Source organism: Episyrphus balteatus, chromosome 3, assembly GCF_945859705.1.
Source record: "Episyrphus balteatus chromosome 3, idEpiBalt1.1, whole genome shotgun sequence".
NCBI classification, from domain to species: Eukaryota; Metazoa; Arthropoda; class Insecta; order Diptera; family Syrphidae; genus Episyrphus; species Episyrphus balteatus.
Window position 1 is genome coordinate 35412250 of NC_079136.1, and position 18998 is coordinate 35431247.

Genomic DNA, 18998 nt, shown 5'->3' on the forward strand with positions numbered 1-18998 from the left:
GTGAAATCCAATTTTGATTCCAATGGATCCTTTGATGAAGGAATTTTTTTTAATGATTCGAGAGAGATGAGATGCGTGCAATGACGATTGATGACATTTTTATATTTCATTTTTGATGGAAACGATTTTTTCGAACGACAAAAGTTATCAAATCTGAAGGAACATGTTCTTTTGATGATAAACTTATGAAGAATGAAGTAAAAAATTTCAATATCTTGGTTATTATAATCTTCAAATAAACGAGTGAGGATATTTTTCACTTTTAGTTCGTGTGACATTAAAGAATGCTATACAGACTTAAAAACTAGGGCTCAAGTTAAATTTATTTGTTAAAATTGAAATTATGATTAGGTGTAGTGGATAGTGGTGCTAACAATTATTATGATGTTATGACTGTACCCACTGCTTTTTAAAAATCAATTTTATTTGAACGTTAAAGAAAAGTCAAAACTACAAAATTTGACTTTGACTTAAGCTGGTATATAAAATTAATTTAGTTAGCAACATAAAGTTGCTTGTCAGGTTTGAAAATTTTCATTACAAAAACAAATCTTAAAAGAGTTAATACAGGTACGAAAATTCGTTTCAAATCATGTATCGATGCCTTAGCGAATCTTTTAAGATCAAATATAAAAGTAATTGCAGAAATTGAAATTTAGGATGACAAGAAGTTGAGAGTAGGAAAGTACCTATAGCTTAAACGAAGGCCTAAACTCCAATAAAATGAAAAGTATTTTCTAAAGCACTAAGGTTACTAAACTGCACGTACAAAATATTTTGAATTTTTCTTTGTTTTTTGTTTAAATTCATTGAACCTAGGTATACTTCTAGAAACCCAGAAAAGTTATTCTTTTAGCACCAAGGCTGATCTCTTGCGTAAACTTATTGATTGTGAGAACTCTGGCTTTCACTTCGATCTGAAAAATATTAATGGTTTTCAAAACTGGCATAAATGCAGACCGGTCATCTGGTAATCAATTCTCATGTGCTGAAAACATTTCTATATGAGTGGCCCTCTCATAAAAGCAAGCGTTGAGGTTCATTAAATAAGAAGTAACATAGATTCTCAAACTGTACTATGCAATCAGAATTGAAATCGTACCTCATCCCTTTTTTTCAAAATCGTAATTGGTCCTTTTATTGAGTTAGGGTAACTTCGGGCATTATGGCGCACCGGGCATTATGGCGCACCTCTCAACTACCATACTTTCAATACTCGCATTTAAATAAAACCAATGCAGAAACTTTGGCCTTCGTCGAACACTAGCCTTGTGACGATCGCAGGTCAGTGCTTTTATTTTTGTGCCAAACAAAAAAGAAAACAAAAAAAATATACCGGTTCTGGGTTCCAATATAATATAGCTTTGTTTTTGTTTGTGTGTATCTCGGTAAGTATACAGTGCACGTGTTTGTTGTAAAGAGTGAAACGCAGAGTACAGTTTTGGTTTGGTTATATCACTTGTTATATTTTAACTGAAGTAAGAATTGTGTTTAGTTTTTGGAGTTTTGTGAATATGTGTATATCTTGCAATATGGCGCAGATGTAATAAGGGCATTATGGCGCTATATTATACCTGACTGCGCCATAATGCCCTTATGTAAAACTAATTTCAAAAGTAACTCTGCATTTTTTTAAATTTGAAAATAACCTCAATTTAACGTTAATTTTATGAAACTTATTTACAATTTTATTTCAGAAATGCTGAATATACGTAAAAAAAGTAAAGGGTTCCGAAGTAAATGGGGTTCGCCATATTGCCCGTACATAGGGCAATATGGTTTTTTTTGGACTATTTTTAATTTAATTTATTTTTTGTTAAAAAGCTTGAATTTTTATTCTTAAATAATTTATTTATGTTACGTTTTTATGAAATTTAATTAAAAAAAATTATTGAAGTAAAAATTGTAGTCCGTAGTAAAGTTATTTGAGTTTGTGCTTAGGTATGCCATAATGCCCTAATTTACCCTACAGGCATTATACATATATATACATTTGACTTAGAATGGGAAAAAAAATTCAACAAAAAACAAAAGTAAATTTTATTGTCTTATACCTTTTTGGAAAGCTGAAATATACTCCTTGAATTTGGTGTTTATTTGAAGTTGATTGAGCAAATAGTTTTTGAGAAATTTAATTTTAAAGTTATTTTTTTTTTTGAAAAAAATATTTTTTTTTTCTTTTAGTTTATTTTATGCAATTGTTTAATGAAGTGTAAATTTTTTTTTACTCAAATCAATGCTTTCATTGATTTTAAGTCAAAAACAAAAAACCGCATGTTTTAAAGAATCTTAGTTTTTGAGATTTAAGGAAAAATGTATCTTTTCTCCAATTTTTTTTTACCTTTTTTTAAATTTTTTTTTTCAAATAAAAAAAAAATTGGCCTCAAATCAAATTTAAAAAATGGTCACTGTAACACGCTGCTGATCAGGACGTGTTCTTTTTTTTAAATTAACGCGAAAAGTCAACATGAATCCATTAAAAATGGCTCTCACGATGAAAATCGAGAAAAGGTTTTGTGGTCCCTGAGGACCTTAGCTTGTCCTGAAATCTATGTAATGTGGGATATTTTTCTGTTATACGTAACATTATTACTCTTACATTTCAATAATAGTCTTGAAATATTCAAAACGTAACAAAAATAACTTAAACAAATATAAAAATAAAAAAAAAAAAAATATAAATATAAATATAAAAATAAAAATGGCATAAAAAAAAACATTTAAAAAAACACCAAAAATTAACAAAAAAAAACTCAACAAAGGAGCCCAAACACCTATACGTTCTTGGGGTTGATTCTGAGTCACACTGAGTGTGATAAGAACTTACAAATCTGTTGATTAAATAACCATTACACAAATTTTTCCTTAGGAACAAATAAGACAAATATAAAAGTGCCTATCTTTTTTTTCCATTTTTGAAAAACTAGAATAGTTTTTTGCATCTATTTTTAAGGATTTGACTAAGAACTAAATAGAACATTCAATTTTGAAAAAAACTTGTACCTTGTAATTCAAATTAAAAAAAAAAAAAATTTACTTAAATACAAAAAATGTTTTTATTTTTCTAAATTTTGACTTTGAAATTAAATTTCCCAAAAACTATTTAGATACTCATTTAACTTCAAATAAACATCAAATTCAGGGAGTATATTTCAACTTTCCAAAACGGTATAAAACATTATAATGTGCCTTTGTATTTTATTTAATTTTTGTTTTCCCATTCTAAGTCAAATGTATATATATGTAATATGTATAATGCCTGTAACTTAAAAAAAGGGATCAGGTACTATTTTGAAATTTACAAATATGGAATTTTGAGATCATTTCGAACAAATCTGCATCATTACTTTTGGGATTCATTTTTATAAAACCTGCCGCGTTTTGAAGACCACCGTGCATTGTCACATCCATCTAAAAATTCTCGGTATTCGAATCCAAGGTAGCAAGATTTGATAAGCTTATTGGCTTTTGTTTTGGGTTTGAGTGGTTCATCTCAATCTCATACATAACTGTTAAATTACAACCAAAGATGGTAAAACGTTGTTGAAACTGTTTAAACATTTATTGGAAATTGAACCGAAAATGGTATAAATTGCTGACGTAACTGTAACAGAAAATGATTAGTCGTAACCAAAACTGGAGAACACCAACTATAATATTGATAAACTGCATACAAAACAAGCAAAACGGGGCGCTGGTAAGACGCAGATTAAACTGTTTAAAATGATAAATCATGACCAAAAGTGAAAAACTGTAATCAAAAATGGTAAATCTCTACCGATATTGCTGAATCGCATTCAAAACTGGTAAAAAAGCTGGGAAAATTTTTCTCTTTGAAGAGCTGCAATCCAAACAGTCTGAACTTCATGGAGAAATGAACCCGAAATGGGCATAATCAAGTGTTCTATAGATGAAATACTAGAATTTTCAGAACCTTCAACGAAACTGTTTTCAATTTTCCTCAAGGAAATCATATGGAAAAACAGAAGTCTATGCGTTGTGAATGAAAACAAGTACCACGGTATTTGAAACATAAAAGAAAAACCGAAAAGTTAGTTGAAAACTTTGCAAACGACAACAGAAAATCTTCTGATCTTAAAAGCAAATGATAAGTAAATTTACTCGCTGAAGAGAGCTTGGTCCGCGTTCAAGAATCACTCTAAGAGACGCAATGGAAAAGCCAAGCTTATGCCTTTTAGTTTGCTGAAATTCATGGATACACCAACGGTGTTTAAATCAAAACAAAATGGCTTCTTTCTTTCAAAACCACGCATAAGGTTTTCATACGGCCTTATGGCAATGTTAATGCGACATACTGCAGGACTGCCATGATTAAGGTTAAAGGTTAGATCTTAGATTGAGCTCAACTGCTTTCTTAGTCCGAGGAATTAGCGGTTGGCAAGATACGAGTAAGTTTTGCAGAAATAGTCAAAACGAATTCTGGCGAAAAAGATAAAACGTCTAAAACTATTGATAAGGTATTTCTTTCGAAGGCGTTAGCCAATTTTTTTCATAAAAAAAAAAAAAACAAATAATTTCAAGGCTTTCTCAGAAAAATATTATTATTCTTATTCAGGCTAAAAGTATTCATTTGATATTCAAGGATTCATAAAATTTTCGATCTTTGTTCTTCCACTTCCTCCAACTTATTTATATGCTATTAAAACAAACCTCCACAAAAATCTAAACCTTTTATTAGAATTCATTTGAATTTAATTTCTATTGAATTCATTCTGCACCTAATGCAGAGAAATCCATTGTCCAAACACAAAACAACCAACTCCTTCCGTTGAAAACGAAACTATTCTCCCATGACGTCACTCTTAAACAAAAATAAACTCACAAAGTTATTGTATATGTGACCATGACCAAGGGGATATTTCTCTTGAAAATCTAACAAAAATACCATACCTTGCAGTCCTCCAATTCCGATTGCTAAACAAATTCAATGCTCTCGGAATTCGAAGCATTCAACCAAAAATTCTAACAAACAAAAATTCCGCTTTTATATGCATTTGAAATTTTAAACATAACCATCTCCAACTCCAACCAACACGGAGAAGCTTCCTCTCGAAAGAGAAGGACTTTGTACTTTATTTGTGCATTGGATTATATAGAAGTGGCAGCGGCGGCGGCGGTAGTGTTGGCGGTGGCGTTAGACCGTTGTCCTTACCGATTTTTCGTCGTTGTCGTTGCAGCAGAGAATTGTCGTCATCGCCAACGGTGTCAGTCTCGGTGTTGGTAGTCTTGCCATAACCACTGATTTCTCAACACAGCACCGTGTGCGGCACAGAATGCAAATTCAATTGTATAGAAGCCTCTTTGGAATGCGGGATTGGGAGCTCTCTGGCAAGTTCCAAGTATATTGAAGGGGATAGCTGCTTAGAGCCGAACCGCACACACACCATTGCCTCCAGCAGCAGCAGTTGCACCGCAACGCAGCAGCAACTCCATTCATTCATTGCGAATGCAACTGTTTCGCATTCACCGCAGCCCATCAGCCACAAATCAAATTATCTATTCCGTGGAGTTTTCTTGATCCACCTTTTATATATGCGCCATGAGCCCAACCCTTATAAAGGTAGTCTTCCCCCAAACAATCAACAACGACAACGGCGACTACGAAACGCCGACGATGATTTTGTGTGTCGGCATTGTGGGCATGGGTAACAGGTTAAGACGATGCAACGTTATGCGGCGCGGCGATTCCCAAGATGACTACAACAAACCTATATACACTGGCAACATGGCATTGGGGGACATGCTGCTGCTGCGTTTTTGTGTTTGTCCAATCCACCACGTCGCGTTGTCGTCGTTCGTTGTCTTCGGGAGCGTTATTAAAAATGAATTATTCATGCCTTCACACCTTAAGTTATGTCCTTGTTCTCTTCATTGTCGTTGTCAGGGTTTTTTTTTTGTTCTTTATTTTTATTTTTGTAGAGAGTTTCTTGTTTCTTTATTTTTGTTGCAGAATAATTGTTCTAACAGGTACCAGCTATAGCTGCTACACACCCGTCCATCACATATACAAAAGCGGAATGATAGTTCTGGTGCATTTTTGCAAAAAGAGTTTTGCAAACGCTGTTTAGTTGCGGACCAAATTATCCAAGGGTGGACTTAACTAACTGGAACAAAATGGGCGCTTCACAATAAAAATTTCCTTCGCTACTAAAAGAGCTTTTGATCATTTAAGGGCCTTAGATACGGCGTTTCCATTGTTCCGAATCTTAGTATTGTTCCTGGAGCATAGGATTTTTAACAAAAAAAAAAAAACAATTAAACTTGGTTAAATACTGGAAGACTTGCTCCAAGGTACTTCAGGAAGTTAAATCATCGACAGGAGTCCTCAACCAGACAATCTAGTTCTTTTCATGATTTCAAGAACGAACTAAATGAAGGGTTTAGGTTGAGACACTTAACTATAAGTGCAAAACAACATGCTTCCTTTGAACTTGGGACCTCTAGAATCTCTGAGTTTGCTTTTTCTCCTTTCAAAAAATCTCCGGAACTGCGGTAGCAAGTTGAACTTTTAGATTGCCTATTTTACAGAAGAAAGCACTAAAGTATCCGATCCGTGTCTGCTTTAGAACTTGATGGGGAAGTAGTTCACTTCAACGTGTTTCCGTTTATTCCACTTAGCAAGTTTTCTATTTATCACGTCTACCAACGACCGCTTCCTTCTCCAGAACTCCATCTATCTATTCACTTCTCCTTTTCAATTCCTGTGCTTTCTGCTTCCTCGATTATGTTAAAATGAATTCCAATGATCAGGTTCCAAGATCGATATCTGCTAAAGTTTGGGGCTTATTTCCATTCCTTGAGATACTTCTGCGGCCTCTAAGGGTAGTTCTTGGTTGAAAAAGGTTTTTGCTTATTCGCAATAAGCTGTTAGGTCGATGAAGTTACCTCATGATTATTTTTGACCATTTCGGAAATCATAAAAGTTCCCAGGGTTTTCTTCTAAGACTTCCTTGAACGGCAATCTGGGTGCCGGGAACTACTTCTTCATTTGCTCCTTTCCATATGCGACTTTTCTTGGAAGCGTGCGTTCTTGCTGACAAATCTTTCCGTTCTCTGGACTGGTAAGATAAGAACATTTTTTGCATCTTCTCCAGCAGACTTCTAACGGTTTTCCACAGTAATAAACTATATTCAGCGCGTTTTCACCATTATGTCTGGCAGGATAATTTGGGAAACGAGTGCCACCTGAGTCTCCGCGTAACAATTTTGTTACCTTGTCCCTAGGTACCGCTGTTGACGTCTCCCCAAAGTTTTTAAATTGACGTGTTTTCCTCGAATTGATGAGACCCTTGAGTCTGGATTTTTTTTTCCTCCCAAGTGATCTAAAGTCGGAGTTGTTGACTGGTATCATCGGTTGGCCTGATAAAATCTACGTATGGCTAAAACTAAGGGGTTAGTCCAGTAAATTTTAGGGAATTATCCCGTAAATTGGCGAATTGCCCTTAAAATCTACGAATTTATTCCGTAAAATGTGCAAATTGCCCTGGAAAAATCGACGGATTGTCCCGGTAAAATGTACGGGCTACATCGGTAAACTCTACCAAATGCTCCAGTGAAATCAACGAGTTATCCAGTTGAATCTACGGATTACTTCTGTAAAATCTACGGATTTCTATAATCCACGGATTGTTTAGTAAAATCGACGGATTGCTCAAGTAAAATTGAAATGTTTTCCGGTAAAATTTATGGAATGCTCCATTCGTCAAAGTAGGCTCTGTAAAATCTACGAAGTTCTCTGAAAATATCATTGGATTGCGCCGGAAAAATCGACGGATTAATTGGGTAAAATTAAAGGGTTTTTCTGGCAAAACAGTCAAATCTACGAAATGCTACGGTAAAATGGACGAGTTACTCAGAAAAACATACGGATTGCTTCCGTTAAATAGACGAAGTGCTCTAGAAAAATTGGAGGACTGTCCCGGAAAAACTGTCGGATTGCTTGGGTAAAATTGAAGGGATTTCCGGTAATATCTACGGATTTCTCCCTCAAAATTGAAGGGCTGGCCCATAAAAGTGAGGGTTAAATCAACGGAATGCTCCGGCACAATTCGGTAAAATCGATGCATTGCTCTTGCAAAAATGGCGCGTTGCTCCAGTCAGATCAACAGAGATGTTTTTAATATAATAGAGCGTTAGCCCGGATAGAATCAAGGGGTTCCCCATATAAAATCAACGTATTTCTCTTGTAAAATTAAATGGCTGCCCCGAGAAACAGCTTTTAAATAAGATAAGATGTAATTTCAAATGTTGGTCATACCCTCGGAAGAATTATTTTAACAAGACTAAGCCCTTGTCTATCAATTCTCCTGTTAATCTTACTAAAGTTGTAAACGAATCCTAGTCGATAGCTAAGAGCATTCTCCTAATCATCCGAACAGATCTTTTTTAAGACCGGAAGTGATTTACTCTTTTTTAAACATGAAAAATCAAGCACTTTTGTGAAGCAACAACCTAATGCTTAATTCTCGGAAGCTTGCAAGTTCTAAAAGATTTTCGCAAAGAGAATAGTCCAAGCATAACGATAAAGCAAAACTGCATTTGACGAACTGTCTTTATCCTACCGTGAAATTGGACTAAGCGACCAGCCAACAAAGTCTTAATGTCAAGCTAAATGGGCCAAGAAATAGAGAGAAACCTAGTAATCAAATGGAGTTTGCAGGTTGTTGATAATCTCCAAAAGCTTGAGCTATAAAATTGAAGGACGTTAAAACTAGATCAAGGTCACTGAAAAAGGCTTTCGAATGTGGCCCTGAGTGCTGTAGTGAGGAGAAATTAAACATACGAGCAAATGGCTACCCAAGTATAATTACATTAAAATCAAGCAAGTTCTTTACCAAGACTGAAAGTAGGTATTGCAAAAACCTCATAATTAGAAATTTTTATTTTTGTACCGTAGCCTTCAGTGCGGCCCTGATATATTCATAGAGTTTATTCAATGTACTTAACTCTCCCATAACCAGAAACTTTAATAAGATTGCTTTATAGCAGAGGGCACCACCTATCTACCCGTGGTGGTAGTGTATCACAGTGCGATATTTTATTCACAACTAATGACTTCGGGTGGCTTTGGTTTACATTGTCGTTATGGTTGTCCAGTTCATGTTCTCTTGGGTTTTATACATCTTCTATATTTTCCATCCATTTCTGGATGCATATAGCAACTCTTGATGCAAGCTCCTCGCAAAAGGAGCATGTGTTCCCTTCTAACATAATAGATATTTTTAGTGTTTTTTTTTTTTTTTTCTTTCTACCAACATAATAATATCGTTATTTTTGTATTCTTTTTGTTGCAGTGGACGAACGGAAAAACAAGCTGCCAAGGATGCACTGTCCATTGGCAGAGCACCACCCCCATTCACACGAATGCCATCGAAGCGGCAACCAAGGCGTGTGATGGATGACTTTCTGAGTGGAATCGGTGGTGGCGCTGGCGGGATAGGTGGTAGTTGCGGAAACGGGATTGGCGGCGGCGGTGGCGGTAGCGGTAAAAATGGTGAAAGTTACGTTGGAAAAACTCAGGAAATTAAAAGCATTTCCATACTGCAACCCGTGCAGACGTAAGTAATAGTCCAGCAATTTATTTAACGGTTCTTTTTTATAGAGTTTTTGTTTACATATATATAAATTTCTCCTTGATTTTGTATACTTATATACATTTAACCATCATGATGGTGTGATGGAAGTCTTGATGTGCTTGTGCAAGGTTCTTGGATTACATTTCACATCAATCAAGGGGTTGGTTAGAAAAGCTAAAGGGTTTGGTTGCTCATTAGGAAAGTTTCCTTTTTCTGATGGTTTATGGGTGTGTAAACAAAAAAATTAAAAAAAAAAAAAAGTCAAAGCAAAGCTGTGTGAAATCTTAGAAAAAAAAAAAAAAACAACATAATACAATGGAGGAATTTTACTGTTTTTATTTTCTTTAATTTTTATGAGATTTTTTTCTTTCTTGGGTGTTGTTAAGTTTTTTTTTGTTTTTGTTTATTTAAAGATACAATCTTGCAATTAGGCTTAACATGAAAGTTACTAATAAGATTCTTTTTAATTTGTAGAACTTTTTATTTTAAGAGGTATTAACAAACTTTAAGTACCTTCTTACTGTGTAAATAAAATATTTATATTCCAAAAGGGATTTAGAAGAAAGTTGAATTTATTACTCTGAAAGTACGCCTTTTTAAAATATGACTAGGTACTTCAGAAGACGAAGAAGGATTATGCAATAGGTAAGGTTTAAGCTTTTAATCAAAATCAATAAAAAAAAAAAAAAAAAGAACGGAAAGGATGTATCATATAAGCACATTTAAAACATAAATGACTTGTTCTCAGCAATGATTTAGATAAAAAAATTCCCTTCACTCGAAATTCAAAAAATATAAAAAAAAAAGTTATTATTGCTCAACAATTGAACACTTTTAGGTAAAAACATGACATTTTGCATAGCTGTTAGTTCTCCATACCAAAATAGTTTTGAGAATGATATTCATAAAAAGTAATAAATGCTTTGAAAAAAATATAAAGTATGAACGTTTTCTCTCCACATTTTGAGCATATCGGAAACAGTTTCTTCTTCTTCTTCCTTTTTCTCGGCGCTGTTATGATCTCGATGTCGAGGGGATCATAACCTTCCCACGTTACTGCTTCACACTAGTGATCCGCCCGTGGGGTTCGCCGGGTTGACCTCAGAAATCGGCGGCAAGCCTCCCGGTTTTGTATTGTTCCGTTTCTGAGGCCAACTGAATGCTGGTGTTTTTGCATTTGCTTGTACCAGGAGTTTTTAGGCCTACTTTTCTTTTTATTTCGTGTTGGAACGTTATATGATATTGCTTTTTTGACGGGGTTCTCAGGATCTCTCCTTTGAACATGGCAATACCAACTGAGTCGGTCGTGTTCAATTTTTTGGGAGATGGTATTTTTAACATGAAGGCTTCCTCGGATCTTCGGAAACAGTTTATACTCATTAATTTGTATTTACAACAGTATGTACAATTTTGTACCTTTACTATGCATTTTTTTTTTACCTCAAAAAATTTAAAGACAGACATTTTAGTATCCCCGCTGCCTACCTTAGAATAAAATGTATTCAAATTTTTAAAAAAGTTTTACAAAAAAAATTTTTTTGAGTATGTATTTATATTCTCATTTTTCACTTCAAATCCGTTTTCGGAACACCAAAACAGAATTTGTTTTTTAGTTTGGTTATTTATAAAAAAGAGATTAAATATACCTAAAATGTATTTAACACCAAAACAGGCAAGAACTTGTGTAATATTACAGTTCCTTCTTTTTCACAAATTTAGACATCTTTGTTTCCTACATTAGTAGTTATATTTAAAGTATGAGCGTTTATTTTTTCCCTGTCCACCAATTTATATTAGTTGTTTGATAGCTTTCACCCTTAAAAATCATAATTGTAATAGAAAAAACCATCCTTTAATTCAAAATATTTCGATGTACTCTTTTGGCTCCTGGTTCTCTTTGCAAATGAAATATTCATGCCAAAATGTATTCCTGTATCGTCATCGGAAGTGGGTTTTCTATAAAAATATGTACCTGTTGCACTGAAAATAGTAGCTGTATTAAAAAGTCTTTATAAGCCACTTGCTGTGTTTCTACACTGAGGGAAAAAATAAATTGAAGTTAAAATGTCGTTGTTTCAAAGATGAACTACTTTGATTTATGTGACTTTAAGATACGAAACCATCAAAAATTAACATTTTTTCAACGTTGATTTTAAAATGTTCATCTTCAACGCAAAATCATTTCGAATAATAGTTAAATCAATGTGGTTTTCATTGATTTTACGTTGTTTTATGGTGGCTTTTCCCTCAGTGAATTAATTTGGTTTAAGTTTTGTTAAATTCAGCATACAAATAAACATTTTTTTTTTTTCATTTAATTGACCTGTATAGTATAGTATAGCTTTAAAACCTAAATGCCTTGGTGTACATTCCAACTCTCGATGTGCTTTTCCTAATTACTCATTATCACTAAGTTCTTATAAACTCACATTAAAACTTAATATATCTACATAAATTTAAAATCAAAACAAAACATTGTTAGCTTTGAGTTAAAAACAGCAAACTCTTTATACTCCTGACAAAAAATTTGAAAAAAAGAAACGAGGTCACAGAATTTGAAAGCTTTTCTGAAATCCATTTTATATGGAGTAAGCAAGTCGATGATATCTACTTTCAAGTCTAGGCAATATAAAACAAATGTAATAAAAAAAAGATACTAGGGTAAAGTCGGGGGATATGGCACCCATTTTTGTTTTTCGTTATTACTTGAGAAATAAAGAAGATATCTATTTCGAACAAAGGCAGGTTTATTTTAAAACTATTTCTTAAATGCAAAATAGGTACATAAGTGTAATTCAAAGATAATTTCTTGTTATTTTTTGCAAAAATAAAAACCATTAAAAAAAACATGATTGAAAAAATGGAGGGTGATATGGCACCCTATTTCTTCTTGATATTTTTTGTAAAACTTGTTGCATGTGTTGTTAAAAGACGTACACGAATCATGAGACCAAAAGTGAAATTATGATTACTGCCTTATTCCGCACTTTTCAGTCAATCTGAAAGCTATTTGGCAAACTTTTAGGTTCTGGTCATTTAAGAAGCCTTCTTAATGTAGTGAAGTGTGAAGGGAATCGCAAAATGCTTAGGTCCTGCTTTTTTTTGACATTCAACAGCTCCAACGGCTGCTGTGATCTGGGTTTGAGTCCACTTGGCCTGGTTTGCTGAAGTTTTTTGTAAATGCAATTGTCAGTTGAAAAATAAATAGGTTCAAAAGTAGATGCGGGGGAAATGGCACCGGTGCCATATATCCCGAAGTTCTTGGGTGCCATATCCCCCATTTGACTACACTTCTGTTTTCTTCAAATGACACGAATAATCACGTTTGCTGGCAATGAGCAAACACAAAAATACAACCGTTACCGTTGTTTTTGTGTTAAAATGAACCCTTAGCGTCAAATACTTTTGAAATCACACGTACAACAATTTTACACAAAAAAACTTTTCGCTCAAATTGAACTCATTTTTTTGTTTGTCCATTTTTTAAATTTAAGTGGCAATGGCTACTGAGGATCCGAATGCATCCACTGAAAGCTTACGTCAGACTGAATTCTATTTTGCTCTTTTTGCTTTGAAAAGAAGTCATTAAGTGGGAGATATTGAAAGGGTGCCATATCACCCGTGGTGCCATATCACCCGACTTTACCCTAAATAAAAACACTCACACGCCCGAGTGTACAAATTATTTTATTTTATTTTATTCAACTTGAAACTAAAGAAACTAAGTATAGCTAGTGCTTGATAAGCTTTTTCAAAATGCGGCTTAATACAAATAGGTATATATTCTAAATAAACGGTTATCTGGTTTTATATCTATACGTTTAGTAAAAATAAGGAATACATTTTGGAAGGAAATTAAATTATGCAAAAAGCGATATAAAATTCTTTTTTTTTATCTTTTATCATTTTGTCAATTTTTTTAAAAGTATCTAAAAGACTTATATTTTTCCTAAGAATAAAACAATATTCAAGTTTATATGTTGCGAAAAAGTTAAATTACCTAATGATTGTTTGAAACCGATAACTTTTTATTCTATTCTATTTATCACGTTTTCACGTTCCTCGGTAAGATAAACATTTTTGAAATCCAAAATAAAAAACCACTCAAATACATGGTTTATAATTAAATATAGTATGTAGTTTATTTTAAAAAATTCATTTTTCGAAAACTAGTGCCTTAGAAAAAAATGTGTAGACCCCTAAATTTGTAGGTATTTATTATCATTTAATGGGTGTACCTCAAGCTTCTGTAAAAAAGTTCTTCTACCAATAATAATCACTTTTTCGAAGTTGTAACCTTTTCTGAATTATTTGTTAAAAATTTGTAAATGATGATTGCCATTCTTACTAAATGGACAGACTAAGATTAGATTACACTGGTCAACAAAATTTAACTTTTTTTTTGCCACAAGAACCAAAATATACTTTTCTAGTAGTTTTTGAGGTGCTGAATCCGAATCTGAAGTCAGAAAAATTTGATTGGCCTTCGTTTTTGAAATATTACCGTTAGAAAATGTCAAAAAACGTAATTTTGGCTGTTTTCGAGGTTCTGTTTTTATGTGGGGTAATTCATTAAAAACAAATTTGTAAAGGTTATTATAAGAACATATATTCTTCTTTCAAAAACTGTTTAAATTTTCCCGATATCTCTTTTATTGCTCGAGATATCTTAAGTTTCATTTAATAAGTCAAAGAGAAACTAAACTTAATCTAAAGCTTAAGTCACTGGTCACAGAATTTTTGCCACAAGAACCAAAATATACTTTTCTGAAGGTTTTCGAGTTGCTGAACTGAAATCCGCAATCGGAAATATTCTATTAGCCTCCGTTCTTGAAATATAACCGTTATAAAAAAAACCCTTTTTTGCATTTTATAACGGTAATATTTTAAGAACGAAGGCTAATAGAATTTTTCTGATTGTGGATTCGAGTTCAGCAACCCAAAAACCTTCAGAAAAGTATATTTTGATTCTTGTGGCAAAAAAGTGTAATTTGGTTGGCCAGTGTTGTTCCTGATTCAAAGACCGCTACTTAAATTTTAAATATCTCGGGCTATAAAAGAGGTATCGGGAAGATTAAAACATTTTTTGAAAGAATAAAACTAGCTCTTAAAAGCACCGTTACAAATTTATTCACAATTAATTACTCCACATAAAAACATAACCTCGAAAACAGCCAAAATTACGTTTTGTGACATTTTCTAACGGTTATATTTCAAAAATGAAGGCCAATCAAATTTTTCTGACTTCAGATTCGACTTCAGCACCCCAAAAACTACTAGAAAAGTATATTTTGGTTCTTGGGGCAAAAACCTTGTTGACCAGTGTTATTTGTCTTAATAACTCTTCAAAAAATCAAACTTTTCAAAATATTTCCATGAAAAAAAACCAAAACTTAAAGCCTGAATTGATTACAAAAAAAATCCAATCACGTACAATCTATCGCATTTGTTCCCTTAATTTTTATAAACAAGATCCATAATATGATTTAATTTTTTTTTATTTATAATTTTAGCTACGAAAGTCCATATCGATCAACCTACAGCATACCAACTAGCCTTGGCATCCGTCCTTATAGTAACAATAATAACAATAATAATAATCACAATAATCCAACAATAACACCTGACTCGCCACGAAGTACACGCAGTGCCCCATGGCCCAGGTCGCAGCAACGTAATCTATTTGGCAATTCATCAAGTCCACGATCGGTGCGTTCAGCTTCGACGACGCGTCATAGTACGCACGTTCCTACACACAACAGCAGCAGCCATCACAGCCATAGCCATCACAGATATCGATCTAGCTCTGTAGAGAGTCATTCTTCAAATGATTCACATTCCACAAGAAGGTAAGTAAATATACATATGTACATGGATTTTATAATCTTGATGGGGATTTTTTGTTTTATGGTCCTTAATCGAGATTATCGTATGGTATAAGTAATTATATGGAAACAGGGTGTTTTTTTTTTTTTAAATTAAAATTATTGAAAAGAAAGGACTAAAGTGGAAGTTGTCGAAAAGAAGCCAGAAATTTTGATCTTCAAATGAAGATCATCTCCAAAAAATTTACAAAATTCTTCGTAAATAAGCTTTTCACAATTTTTTTGACAGTTCACACCTGTCAAACCCAATTCTACACTTACTTTTATTACTTAACGAAAACTTAACGAACTTTTAAAACTCATTTTTCTCTGTGAATTGGTTAAAAACTAGATTAATTCATAAACAAAATTTTAAAATTACATCAAAATTTTTTATTCAATTCGAACCACCCTGTTCTTATTTTGATCTTCAAACGAGGATCAGCTCCGAAGAGTTCAAAATTCTTTGTAATGGAGCTTTTCCGCAAATTTTTTTACAGTTCCCACCTGTCAAACCCAATTCTACAGTTGCTTTTATTACTTAACGAACATTTATAACTCAATTTTCTCTTTTGAATTGGTTCAAATTAATCTAATTCACAAACAAAATTTTAAAATTCCATTAAAATTTTTCATTCAATTCAGACCACCCTGTTCTTACCTTTTTTTTTTGTATTCTTTTTCTCTTTTCCACATTAACGCAAAATGCTAAATAATTTGATGAAAAAATTATAAGGCACAAGCACCGACACCGCCGCACTTCAGATAATGAGAGTGAATTATCGCGTGGATCTGGCAAATCGGGCAGATCTCATCACTCGCACCGCAAACATCGCAGATCGCGGCACCGTCGCAATTCTGGCGGATCGGAGAATGACAGCAGCCGAGGACGAAGCTACTCGGGTCATCGGTTGTCGGCGAGCGGCTCAGCTGGCGAACTAATCGATTCGACGAGTCAATGGCGAGAGGTGCAACGGCGACAGGCCGATGGCTTGGGTCAGAGTTCTGTCCAGCAGGCTTCAGTATCAAAAAGCAGTATGGTGGCTAGAAGTTTGCACAGTAATGATAGTCATTCGGATACGCATTCGCATCATAAGTCGCGTCGTCACAAAAAGAACAAGTAAGTTTGAAGACGCTAGGGGGTCTCAAATATGATCGATGATGGGTCTCTCTCTCTCTAATGATGATGACCTTTATGGAATTTTTTGTGTCTCGTCTTTTAGATCGCCATCGGACTCTAGAAATCGCATTTGGTCAAGCGAACTTGCCAAGCATTTGCAATTTGACCTGGTCGACACTGCCGGCATGACTGAGGACCAGCTTCGAGAAATCCCCTACACGGTAGTTGAGACGAACCATTCAAAGCGTACGGGGTCGGGCAACTTGAAGATTCACAAGAGCAATAGCAGTGGCAACACTACGAGCAATGGAGGCCAGAGCAATAGGAATCGAGTGGACCGGATAAGAGGGTAAGATGATGACCGACGATCATGTGTCATGCTTGTGTGACATATAAGTTGATAAGTTTGTTGATGAATTTGAAATGTATTGTCAGTTTGTATTTCCAAAGTTCGAATCCGAACGATAGTTCCGGAACGAAAAGTGGATCGATCCGTTCGGCTAGTACAATCTCGTCTAGGGAATGTGATCGTAATTCTGGATTAGTTAGGTATGGGCGCCATTTTTAAAAAAAAAGCCCAATTCTGTGTTTAACCACGGTTTAACCATGGTTTTGATTCTTTCCAGGATGATGTCAAGTATGAGTATGGGTGATTTTATTTCACCGACCGGTTCGAGCTTAAGTCCCTTGGATAACTCAGCTCTTAGGGTCTCACATGAGCATACAGATTCAGGTCTTGGAGCTGATCAGGATTATGCCTACTCGTCCGAAAGGTTTGTTAAACTTCAAAACCCAATTCTTTACTTATTTCAAACCTTTTTCTCACTTTCCAGATCGAGTGATAGTACCCGTTATGGAACAAATAAATCCTCAGGTGCCTCATCGGGAAGTCATGGTCGACCGCGAGAAGGTTCGACAGCCTTCCCCAGCATGATGCATCACCAATCCGTGAGTAACAATAGGAAATCTTCAATATATTCTTCTAATCGTCAGCAACAACAACAACAACAACAAACATCACAACACAACCAGCAACAAAGCTATAAATACACATCCCCGGCTCCAATACATAATTCAACTTCCTCCTCTACTAACAATAATAGTTCTTCTTCTTCATTTCCAACTAACAATAATAACAATTCGAATTCGAGTTCGAATTTGAATTCGAAAAAGGTGACAGCTGTCAACAATAAACCAATAGCAACATCTTCCTCTACAACGGCACCATTGACAGCGCAACAAGTTGCCAATAATAATCGCTTATTAAATTACACAACTTTCGAAAATAACCACTACAAGTTCAGTTTGAATAATCCAAATGCGGGTGATGGTTATTGCTTAGATCCTTATAATCGTCCCATGTCCTCGGCATCGGGGGGCTATTATCCTGGTGGTGGTGTTAGAGTGTCACGTGGTACGGGTGCCAAGTCTGATATTGGTGTTCCCACGCGACGTCCATCGAAGAAATTGATGGCGGGTAATAATCCGGGTGCTGGTTACCCGCATAACGGTTTGCATCGGGGTAAATCTGATCTTTTCCTATCGTACGTACACAGCAGTGGTAGGAGTGATTATAATTCGGGTTTGGGAAGTGGGAGATTGAGTGATGCATGGCATCAAGGAAGCCATCAACAACAATCGGTGTCGGCATCATCTTCGCAGCAACAAGCTGCGGCTTATCATATTTCGGGTGTTCAAACGTCAGATTTTGTATCACCCGTTATGTATGATCAATTTAGTCCGGCCAATCGGAGTCGCAGTAATCGACAGGCAACAGCGAATGATGTTGTTTATTATCAATTTGATAATAAGTTAATGAGTCCGAAAGATTCAGGGCCTTCGGTGGGACCACTTGTTTATATTGAGAATTCCCAACAGATGGCAGCGTATCGAACAAATGCAACTGCAATGGAAAATAAGACACAAAATGTGAGTAAAAAAGATTCAATATGTTACTGTGCACTCTAGAATTGTTTCTTTATATAGTGCATTATGTGTCTTTTTGTGTTGCATGAAAATGTTGCCTGGTAAAAAAAAATTGTTGCTAGTCATATTGCAGTTTTAAATGTTGCATGATATTTGTTTTTTTCTTAACTTATTTTGAATTTTATTTGTCTTTTAGCAAAAAAGATTAGTCGCATGACTATGATGAAATATCATCAATATTAAAAATATTGGTGAAGCTTAATTTTTTGTGTTGCATGATTGATCAATATCAAAGTGTTTTAAGTTTTTTTAAATTTATTATTTTTATCCAATTTTTAAACTTCATGTTTGTGTCTAATATCAATATAAGGATAACTAAAATGACTTAAAAATTCGAAAAATTTAATTCAATAAATAGTGAATACCTACAATAAATCTTGCATAATTTAAATCGTATTCCCTTGGAAATTGTTTTACACAAAAATAATAACT

The 18998-nt window shown here is 34.3% G+C and overlaps 1 protein-coding gene across 7 annotated transcripts in view; it reads left to right on the forward strand.

The window, feature by feature from the left end:
• Positions 1-18998, forward strand: part of LOC129916605 (band 4.1-like protein 4) — a 282511-nt gene that overhangs the window by 237221 nt on the left and 26292 nt on the right. For 4 of the 7 annotated variants that reach the window (XM_055996638.1, XM_055996637.1, XM_055996642.1 and 1 more), the window contains 7 exons: positions 9315-9578; positions 15110-15445; positions 16197-16580; positions 16684-16929; positions 17016-17129; positions 17207-17353; positions 17414-18509. In XM_055996638.1, the coding sequence (XP_055852613.1) occupies positions 9315-9578; positions 15110-15445; positions 16197-16580; positions 16684-16929; positions 17016-17129; positions 17207-17353; positions 17414-18509 (2587 nt within the window). The remainder of the gene's footprint in view (positions 1-9314; positions 9579-15109; positions 15446-16196; positions 16581-16683; positions 16930-17015; positions 17130-17206; positions 17354-17413; positions 18510-18998) is intronic. The other 3 variants (XM_055996640.1, XM_055996644.1, XM_055996641.1) reach the window with 3 other exon arrangements.